The sequence below is a fragment of the Ctenocephalides felis genome, unplaced genomic scaffold (assembly GCF_003426905.1).
Source record: "Ctenocephalides felis isolate EL2017-DRISC unplaced genomic scaffold, ASM342690v1 CF-g0.4_SCAFFOLD_01170, whole genome shotgun sequence".
NCBI lineage: Eukaryota > Metazoa > Arthropoda > Insecta > Siphonaptera > Pulicidae > Ctenocephalides > Ctenocephalides felis.
In genome coordinates, this window is record NW_020537324.1 from 35,636,857 (window position 1) to 35,648,887 (window position 12,031).

General features: G+C 31.2%; 1 protein-coding gene across 1 annotated transcript in view; it reads right to left on the reverse strand.

Annotated features, from left to right (window-relative positions):
- Positions 1 to 6,457: 6,457 nt before the first annotated feature.
- LOC113367158 (ethanolaminephosphotransferase 1-like) overlaps positions 6,458 to 12,031 on the reverse strand; it is a 31,929-nt gene continuing 26,355 nt past the window's right edge. The window contains exons 7-9 of the mRNA XM_026608788.1: positions 10,375 to 10,555; positions 8,482 to 8,667; positions 6,458 to 6,529 (exon numbers count right to left, since the gene is read on the reverse strand). Of these exons, the coding sequence (XP_026464573.1) occupies positions 6,458 to 6,529; positions 8,482 to 8,667; positions 10,375 to 10,555 (439 nt within the window). The remainder of the gene's footprint in view (positions 6,530 to 8,481; positions 8,668 to 10,374; positions 10,556 to 12,031) is intronic.

Sequence of the window (12,031 nt, forward strand, 5' to 3'; positions counted from 1 at the left end):
CTATTAATTCGTTCTAGCACAGTGTTTTTATTAATAATAAAAATATAAGAGACGTTTATTGCTAAGTTCAAGTATATATTCCGCAAAAACATAGCAAACTTCTAAATAAAAAATGACTAAATTATCATTATACTAGTTTTTGAGTTAAAAAAAAAAATATACAATGAACGCTATTAACTTCCCGTGGTGCAAGTTATAGTAATCGCAAAAAATCTAAAATGAAAATTTTTATATATCTTTACGTTTCAAAGATTTCTGAACATTTTGGCATACCTTAGAAAAAATGGAAATAAACGTATGTGTGTGTGTGCGGATACAAATTTTCGTGGACGATTTTGGGAACACGGATGAACCGATTTGAATAATTTAAAAAACATTCGACTAGTATTGAGACGGAGACGTGCTGATTAGTTTTTGGCGGAAGCAGGTCTAGCAGTTCCAAAGATACAGAGCAAAAAGTGCCAAAAACAGTAACTAATTGTCAGTTTCTAAGAGAATGGGGCGTCCGATTTTAATAATTCTTTGTTACATTACTTGTATTGACAACAACTGATTAAATTTTTGAGAAAGCAGGTCCAGCGGTTATGGACTCTCAATAAAATAAGTTAAAAAAAATCCTTTGGCAATCAAAATGTTTATTGAACATATGTACATCCAATTATCAGATATTTTATAGAGATTTTAATAATGTGTACACATTTGCGTAATTTTTTTTGGGTTTCATACCAAGATTTTTAATTACGTTATGGGAAGTTCCAGCAATTCGCCCTAAGGCACAATGCCATGCACCCCACTAGTTTTTCTCTTCGACTCATTTTAGTATTGCAAAATTAGTTGGACATGTCTCGTCAAACAGCTCTGATTCTCGACCAGCTGCATTTGTAATATTTAGGTAATTTTTATCCACGAACATTTCAACTTTGTCCACATTGCACAAACAAATGCATAACATTAAAATAAATTATTTGATCTTGTTAACTTCAAAATAATTAACTTCCCGTAGGGTAAGTTATAGTAATCGCGAAAAATCGAAAATTTTTATATATCTGAATATTTTGGCATACTTACAGAAAAAATGAATGTATGTGTGTGTATGTTTTTTTGTATAGCGAAGGAAATGCCTTTATGCAACCCAGACTGGTCTTTTGTCTGGGTATGTCGGACTCAATACCGCTCTGGTATAATACCGATTAAAACCTCTGCTTTGCCCTTGCCTCTGGTCCCCATGGAAACCGCCGTTAGGCATTACTTCGTGGGGGAGGATCTAGAATGTTATAATTCTTAACTTGTTTAATACTCAAATTTTAAGTGGGCGAGGTCTCATTTGTCCTTTCTCTTCCCATAGAGCACAGGTCAATTAGTACCTCTCTCGCAAATCTGTCTATGGTGTTCCAAGCTGCTTCACTTCTCAGCATCACTTCAACAACATTACCTGGGGTAATTCTGCGGCTCAATGTCTCTTCCACATCGTCCCGTGCAACACCAAATCGCGAGCACACAAAAAACATGCTCAGCACCCTCGATTTCGCCCAAACAATATGGGCAATCCGGCGAGCTATCGTGCTTGAAGCTACACCGCACGATAGGCTCGAAAACAGCCGTGCCCAGATAGAATTTGCGTAGTATAATAATTTACTTCTTCATGCTTGCGACTTAGCCAGGCTTTGATGTTAAGAATGAGACGATGCGTTCATCTGCCCTTCACTGCGACATCCCACAGTTGCTGCCATCGGTCCGCTGTTCTGCGGTTCTAGAATCTCTAGTCTCAAAAGGTCATCATACATAATATTCCACAGCAAAAAGGGCCTAGAATAGCGCCCTGCGGCACACCTCCTGTTATTCAGCAACTTTTAAAATTGTGACGATATAAATATGAAATTTTAACGAGGCCCATTATTCAAAATTTTAATGATTTTGTATAATTAAACAATTACTCTTAGGTTTTCAATGATAATAAGCCTTCTTTCTCTTAATGAAAAGTTTCATCAAAATAGTCAAACGAACAAACACACATACTTTTTCTAAACTTAGTCTTATTCAATTTAGCATGACTTGAAACATAAAGAATTAGCCAAATGGATTTTCTCCTGCAAAGTTAATAGTCTACTATAACAATCGATCAGGAGTGAGATTTAGCTATTTAATGAAGTTTTCAATAACTACTTTCATCACTAATCAGCACGATATCCAAATGATGTCTTTCAAATAGTTTTTGAATTCTCAAAATGGGTTCAGATTTTTTTACAAATATGTAGACAAAAATTTTTGGCACTTTTCTGCTCATTCTAAAGAAATGGCTAGGCGGATCGTCACGCAAAACTAGCCGACGCAAGTCTTTATCGATTCTATCGAATGCTTTTAAGACGGTTCAGTTTTTTCAGAAGTTTTTGAAAAAAAAAATACTTCGACTAGAGGTAAAAATTGGCTAGCATAAACACACACACGCACACCCATACATTTTTTCCAAATATTGCCTCATTCGGTTCAGAATGAAACGTCGAGAACACGTTAACAAATTAGATTTTCTGGCGAAAACAAACATTGACGTTTATTGCCAAATTTGGTGTGTGTATGTATGTGAGCCCATTTTTGACCCCTTTCGTCGAAGTTTTCTCAATAATAACGACTGGACCGATTTCAAAAATTTAAAAGCCATTCGATGTAACTCTGTGAGGACCAGCGTCAATTAATATTCCTCGAACATTTCGTCACGGTACGGAAAGTTCCAGCAATTTGTCTTTAAGCCACGATGTCAACACCACTTGTTTAATTTTATTTTATTCATCAAAGTTTGCAAATATGGTAATCAAAATTTGTGTCAACTAGTGGGGTGCATGGCATCGTGCCTTAAGACAAATTGCTGGAACTTCACGTACCGTAATCAAAAATCTTGGTACGGAGCCCAGAAAAACTACACAAAATGTGTACACATTATTAAAATTTCTATAAAATATCTGATAATTTGACGTACATATGTTCAATAAACATTTTTGACCGCCAAATGACATTTTTTACCTGCCTTCCCAAAAATTTAATCAGTTTTTCATCTTGTCAATACAAGTAAAATGTTTTTTGAATTATTAAAATCGGACGTCCGTTCTCTTAAAACTGAGTTACCGTTTTTGGGACTTTTTGTCCCGTATCTTTGGAACAGCTAGACCTGCCTTCGCCAAAACTAATCAGCACATGTCCTTATCAATACGAATCGAATGTTTTTTGAATAATTTAAATCGGTTGATCGATGTTCCCGAAAACATCGACAAAAATTTGTATCCGCACACAGAGACATACACATCTGAGCAGGGCCGGATTTAGAAATTTGGCGCCCCGGGGCACTGACAAAAATGCCGCCCCATCCCTGAAATTTTACGAACTTTCGCACTTTTTTTTAAAGCAATCGCGCTGCTTCAGTTGCGTAGGGACAAAATATAGAAGCGCGTAAGCGCCGCGTCGCACTCAACTGATAAACAATGTTACAGAACGCATATAAATGTAAACAAAATTTATGCTTATTATTATAATATCTTTAAAATATCTGATAATTTAATGCGCATATGTCTTATGATCACTTTTGTCCGCCAAATGTTTCTTTCTCAAATTTTTTTATTGGATCATCGAAACCGCTAAACCTGCCCCCCACAAATTTAAGCAGTTATTTATTCTGTAATAATGATATTGGACGCATTTTTTCTCAAAAACGAAACTATCATTTTTGGAATTTTGACCCGTATCTTCAAAACAGTTGGATCTGCCTTAGCCAATAACTAATCAGCACGTCTCCTTATCAATAGGAATTGAATCATTTAAATAGGTTAATCCATGTTCTCGAAATTGACTAGAATAATTAAAAAATATTAGATTTGTATTTATGGAGAGACGTGCTGATCAGCTTTTGGGACAAGCAATTACGAAAAATGGTAATTGAGTTTCGATATTTCTTCTCTGAAACAGCTACGCAGCGCGATTGCTTTGGAAAAAGTTCATAATTTTCAAAAAATTTCAAAATACGAAAAATGTCTTTTAAAAGTCTGTTTTTTCATTTTTCAAAATGTTTCAGTAATTTGTCAGACACAATGCCATGAGTCAGTAGTAAACTTGGAAGTGCACAAATTCGTCATTTTAACATATTTTTCTTAAACTTTCAGCTTGTTTACGGATCTTTATATTAGCCAAATTGCCAATTTTAATAACTTATTAACCACTTTGATAATTTGCGTTCAGAGAGGGAGGCAAGGCAAAATAATAAATTTTAGTTATCGGTTTTTTCAATCCAAATTTTGCATTGCAATCGTATTATATTTTATTAATTATATTTCTTGAAATGAAAAATGTTGTTAAAAAAAGTTGATTATATTGTATAGAATTTTTTTTCTCACTGTCCAAATTTTGCCGCCCCCCAAAATTTGCCGCCCTGGGCAGTAGCCCCGATTGCCCCTACTGTAAATCCAGCACTGCATCTGAGGTATGCCAAAATATTCAGAATCCTTTGAAACGTAAAGATAAATAAAAAATTTCATTTTCGATTTTTTTGCGATTACTATAACTTATCCTACGGGAAATTAAAAATGGCTTTGTCAATATATGAGTTTCACAAATTCAAAAGCCATATTGGAATAACCTAGATATGGAGGAGCCGCGATTAGATTTGCAAAAAGATCGGCCAAACTATTAGAAATGACTTTGGATTTAGCAAAGAGTAAGTGAGCAGTCTACAAAATTTCTTTAGTATATTATATATCGTATTTATGACATGAACATAGAAAATGCAAATTTATAGTATGTATTTTAAAACCGAAAAAAAGTTTTGTAAATTGGCTACGCCCATGACATAAGCCACGCCCGCCACGCCTCTTAAACACTGCTAACTTAACTCGACACCGAAAGCGCGGTGAACAATGCTGGTTTACACTTGTGTTGTGCTTGTTGTCATAAGCGAATGCAAAGGTATGCTGCGCATGGTATTGATAACAGAAAATATATTCTTAAAAGAATTCACAAATACAAACATTTATGCATGTATGAATTATATTAAATTCCGTATATCATATTTGATTAACCACAAATACTTTTCAGCACTTGGCATCAAGATTACGAAGACTTAGGTTATATAGTTCGGCGGTCGAGAAATTTTTCATTTTTTGGAGGATATACTTACTTAAGTATACAACAAAATGGTAAGATATATATATATATATATATAAATATATATATATATATATATATGTAATTATTGTTTTATTAGCAATACATCTTAATTACTGTCATCTACTTTTTCCTAAATTTTAATTAAGTATTATACATATCTGCATGATGAACATGAACATTTCATAAAAGCTTTTTTATCTTCTATTAATTTATATTTTCGTTTTATCAAACATTTTCAAAACACAAAACAGACTTAAAGCACAAATCCTAGTTATACTACTACACCCTAGACAATATATTATGTATAATACCCTACACACAATGAATTTTAGTATTTGTTTTCATAATGCATCTCGTAACAGGTTAAACTATTAATTACTAGTTAATATATAACAAATTGTCTATGGTTTGTAACACAAAAAAATAAATTCAACATAGCATATGTCGATGTTTCAGGAAACAACATCCGAAGTATCAAGGTCTCCACAAAACAACATTCAGCGTATTGTGCCATTAACAAGAACAGCAAAGAAAGCCAAAAGTAGAAAACTAAAGAGAATTCGTTCAAAATCAGTTGCAGCACGTGCCAAATATTTTGTATCATTTAATGAGAAGCTATCAAAATTTCATAATTTCATCAGACATTCAGACAAACGAAGACCCGACAAAAAAGTTGACAATGTATTGTCCAATAGTTTCAGGTCTTTGAATGTTTCATCAATCCGTGATGAAATTAATGAAACCATTGAAACAGTTGATGATCTGCATATTGATTCAATGCCTATTGAGAAGGATCATGATAAAATTGTTCCAGAAGAAGCGTCCGGAAAATTAAATGTCACATTACGTGATTTTAGTTTACCAAAGAATAGATATTGTCATGTTGAATTGGAATCGATGTCAGAAAATGGTCAATATATAATAAAAAAAATTGAAAAAAGGAATTTAACTAAGTCATCTAAACATGTGAGTAATGTGGTGCATAGTTTGGATTCCTTGAGCCTACAATGAGAATATTATATTTTGCAAAATTATATATTTTTTTGTATAATCGATGGTAAAATTTAAAAAATAAAAAAATTTAAGGAATTTGTTACAACTAATCATTCCATCATCCTAGAGAGACAAAAAATGTTTCAATTTTTACCTGTTACCATATGAATTTGTATTCCTTAGTCCTTTTTGATCTAGAACATTGAATGTTTTTATTTTTCTTCATGTCATAGTTTACATAAATAAATTTTCTAATATTACTATCTAAGTATTTTGTTTTATTTAGTGATCTTTATACATTATTAAATTACTTAACACTTTATTTAATTTGTTGATTCTTTTTTGGTACTCTAAAACAATCTCTTTTAAAATGTTCACACATTTGCCTGACCTGCAACAAATTAATGAATTAAATATATATATATATATATATATATATATATATATATATATATGAGTAAGTTCTTCAAGGGCATACATCAAATAAAAGGCACTTGCCTTTTATTTGATGTATGCCCTTGAAGAACTTACTCATATTTCTCAACATCAAAACTAACTTCTTTAACATATATATATATATATATATATATATATATATATTAAATGTTAAATATGAACAATACAACATTCAGATTTATAACACACACTATTTGGAAATTACAGACCTTTCGAGACCATGGTATGCCTCATCTTCAGTGTAATCTCAAAACAGTTATTATATACTAACACATTCTTTAATATTTTATTTAAATTACATTTAATTTTTGAAAATACAAAAAACACCAACTATGTGAATAGATACAGAAATATTTTAAACAAATCTTAAGTATCGAGATGAAGGAACAGGATGGATATTATTATAATGTAAATTTGGGTTGTAATTGTTCTTATATTGGCCAGACTTGTCAGAACTTAGATAAAAAGCTCAAGCATCATGAATTGCAATGCGAAAAAATAGATAATAAAAAATTTAAGAGTACGCTTGTGGACCATGCTAATATCAACAACTATAAGAGTTATTTTGATAATCTCCGAATCTTATTCCATGAAATAGACTTATTTAAACGGAGCATAGCAGAATCAATGTTAATAGTTCGGATTAACAATATCGTAAATTTGAGAACCAACACAAATATTTTACACGACTCTTATATAAACATTATTAACAATTTATATTTTTTTTCATTTATCTTATTCTCTTCAATAAATTAAACTGTTTTCACATTTGTTGCTTTTAGTATGCGATCGCGCACTCCATTTGTTTACATTATAATAATACCCATCCTGTCTCTTCATCTCGATACTTAAGATTTGTTTAAAATATTTCTGCATGTTTCACATCTTTTAGTACTGTGTCAAGCTTTGCAAGTGATAGTTGGTGTTTTTTGTATTTTCAAAAATTAAATGTAATTTAAATAAAATATTAAAGATTGTGTAGTATATAAGTAACTGTTTTTAAATTACACTGAATATGAGGCATATCATGGTCTCGAAACGTCTGTAAGTACCAAATAAAGAAGTGTGTATTAAAAATCTGAGTGTTGTATTGTTCAGATTTAACATCTAATATATATATATATATATATATATATATATATATATATATATATGCAGGGCCGGTCCTACCTTGAATGCAATGCATGCAAAAATGCAGGCGCACGTCTTAGGGGGCGCCAAAACGAGGTTCGGAAATCAAATTTATAATATATTATTATATATATTTTTTTAATATAAAATCCAGAATACTTAATAGATTATAATAAACAATCCAACTTAACTATGAGACACAAAAAGCATATTCAGTTTGCAATGTGATATCAATAGAAACAATTAACCAAATAATAACTCTGCAAATTTGTAAATTAATGTTTTGCTTATTGTTTAATGTACTTATTAATTTTTTTCTTCGTTTGAAGTTAACGTGGAATCAAAAAAGATATTATTTAGTGCGGTAAGAGCAAACTTACGAAAGTTTAAATTAATTATTGGGCGTTATTTGTGAAAAATTGCAAGCTGACTTAGTTGAAATGGAACTTTAATAAAGAAACATATAATATAATTATACTAAAGAAAATGGAAAAAGGAGAGCCTTGATTTTCTTAATAAATTTAAATCAATGTATTTTATACGCTTTTAGATTTTATCTATTTTCTGTGTACTAAATCCATAATGACTAAAAATTAAACAAAAAAATTTGACGTAAATGTTTATATAATTTCAACGAAAAACTGTTAAAATAGTTAAAATTATTGGGGGGGGGCGCTAAAACAAATCTTGCATGCGGGCGCTGAGAACCCCAGGACCGGCCCTGTATATATGTATATATGCATGTATTTTTCTTACCACACACACTCCATAATGTATATGAGCCACTGTCACTAATACGGTAATGGCATACAGGACAAATCGTTCTTGCGCAAAGGACAAAGGATTGACTGTGCAAATATATGATGCTATAATTACTGGTAGAAGTAACCAGTTCCACAGATCGCAGCGGGTGTCTGTCATTTGAGCAACAATAAGGCGACACTATATAAAAAAATAAAAATGCAGGATATTAAAAGGAAAAATATAAAAATATGAGATCACCTACTGTTGCAAAAAATCAATATATAAATATTTTTATATAGTAAATATAATATGTTATTACTTTACATATAGATATATTTACTAAATACTGTTACCATTAAATTAGTAATGCAATATTTGATACGTTATGTTTGCATTGTACTTAAAATACACAGTTTATTGTATGACCAGATGCACCAAAGGTACAGAATATTGTAACGATTTTTTGGTCAAATTTTTAATAGTCTATTCCACATTACAGCAAGAAATACAGAGTAGTATAAATTTGATTCATAGAAAAAATAAAATAAATCAGAGTCATTTATATAACCCTCGACTTGGACATTATATTGCAGGAACCCTAGTAGAAGTAGGTGGGGAAGTCCATTTGCACTGGGGGTTGTGCAACCCTTTGACGACAATACCAATTGTCGTTACAATATAGTAGCCAACGATATGTTGTTCTCATAAAGGGTTCAACTATACTCTTCATATTTGTCACTTATATTTGTAACTTAAATCGGAAAAGATAACTTGCATGCTTAAACAATTTGATGTCAGGGCGAAAGTTAAATTTGTGTGAAGTCAAAAAGGTTAATTAGGATACTTATTTTCAAAAAGACTTTGCCGAAGAAACCGAGAAAGCTCGGAAGTGAATTTCGAGCAATCAGGCCAAAGGTTTGATGGTTTTCTCTATAATTATATTTAAATTTCAACCCAGAAAAAAGTAAGATTTACTCATCTGGGATTTACTCATAAAATTCGTATAGTTATAGCGTTGATTGTCAAATGAAGTTTCTTAGAATATTATAGGTTTATGAGAAGTATGGTTCAATTAAAAAAATGAATGTTAAAATATTGATTAATCAATCAATGGCGTTCGAATCCCGCCAGCGTACAATACTTTTTTCAAACCACTTCTCACAGGCCTATAATTATTTGTTTTACTAATAGGAGTTTCGTTTTGACTATCTTTTTGTAAAGTTTTATTAATCAAGTCAACATGAGATATTATTGTGAGATGATATTTAATCATCTTCATATAAGTAACACGAAGAAAACATTTATTGAAAATTTCGCTGAATCGACATTTACATCCTGGATATAGTTTCTTCAGTGAAATTTTTTGAAATAACCATAGATTCAAAATCGTAATGTACTAAAATAAAGCATAAGAAGAAAAAAAAGTACAAATTATAGTGTTCAAACTAAACTGCTAAACAAGACTTTTAAATTGTACCAAATATGTACTTAATTATAATTTAGCTTTCAAGTTATAGGTTGAATAGGCATAAAAAATAAAAATGCTTTTAAAGCATGGAGAATGAAATTAAAAAAAATCTCTGTGAAACAATTGAACCACTCGAACGTGACCAAATCCAAGGCCTAAAAGGTCTTACCTTTTATATATATTGGTACAAAATATGTAAAAAAACTATGTACTTATATTTCATAAATATGAATCTAGTAAATATTTAATTATAATGAAAATATATATAACAAACTGATATGAATCGCAATCGCACACGGAAGTTTTTAACTCACAATAAGCCTAATAGATGAATTATGAAAATGGTAAAATTAAAAAAATCCATTGCTTGTTCTATAGTAATTTAATAATGTAAAATCATAAATTCACACTTCATTCTCCTTGATTTAAATACTCACGCAAATATTTGAAAAAACTGTGCCAGTCATAATATAAAGGGCTCGAGGATCTATATCCGCGACTTGATTTCGAGAGTATGTTGCCCAGTACGCACTGGATACGAAGAGTAATATCAAAGGCCAAAGCGGCCTAACTGCCTCCAAAGGCGGCCTCATTTTACCGGTACCTTCTTTGTAGGACCTATTAGAGAGAAAAAAATAATAGAATCACATAGAAAATGTTATAAATTACATCAATTTTTGTCTCAATTTTCATCTACACGAATTTATAGAGTTAAACAGTGAACAATTATCTTTATATAAATAAAAGATTTCATAAAAAACACTATCTCAAGATTTTGGTAGAACGTGAAAATTCACCAAAATATACACTTTTCTTATGTAAGTACTTCGTTTATCAGGTTGTTAGAACTTTTATATTAGTTTTACTTCTAATCGTTAGAAGGTACATATTCTGACGTTATGTCCCTTCAATGAATTATGTGTGAATTAAATTTATTTCGTTTAATTTCAAATTGATGGGGCAATTCTACCATAACACGGCCCATAACATAGGGTTGTCGTGGCATGCTTGTTATTAGTGAAAATTATGAAAATGGTTATCTATTTGCTGTGCGATCAGGCGTATTTTACATATAAACAAGTAAAAAAAGAATGTTATGATAACAGAATCTCGATCATGCATTATCATAACATTCTCCGTGCTTTGTTCCTTATTTTACATATAAACAAGCAAGGAAGAATGTTATGATAACAGAATCTTCGATCATCCATTATCATAACATTCTCCCGTGCTTTGTTAATATGTAAAATACGCCTGATCGCACGGCAAATAGATAGACATTTTCATAATTTTCAATATAAAGAACAAGGATAAGAGCGCGTTGCTTTGATATTGTTATGAGATCTGTTATGGCAGAATTGCCCCATGAATATATAGTTTGCTTAAATATTTGCTGTTTTTGATTATTATCATATGTTTATAAGATTATAGATAAAAAAACAGTATTGTAAATGAGCATACTCAAAAGACACAAAATACCATGTATTTTGTTATTACAAAAATTTATGATATGATAATATTCATTTCATCTTCATTTATTTTTGTATAATTTTAATAGAATTGAGAGTCAAAAATACTGCCATAATAGTATATTGTTGGTAGTATTGCCCTAGAAACAGATCTGAAAAATGAGTTAGTTCCAACTCGATTCAGGGAAGAAAAGTGTGAGAGATTTTCCATTGCCATATCATACCGTAGTGCCCGAAATTGCTATTTTCAATTGGAAATACTGCAATATTGGTATTGGTAGCATTGCTCTAGAACAGGTCCGTGAATTGAGTTAGCTCCAACGCAAGGTGTTGAATAGTGTGAGTCCATTGCCGTATCACAAAGTAGTGCACTAAATGGCTATTTTCAATTGAAAACATATTTTTGATCTATATTTTCCGGTGAAAATTAATATCACTACCCCATGATATTATGTCGTCCAGAGGGGTGGTTCACACTTACAACCCTGCCCACACAGTGCGCTTAATCGTTACTCCATGAAACAATATTTTAACAAACGATCTATTAAAGTCGATTTTCGATGGATATTTCTGAAACATTTGTTTTGTATGGCTTTTGTAAAAGAGATTTCAGTTATTTGAAGTT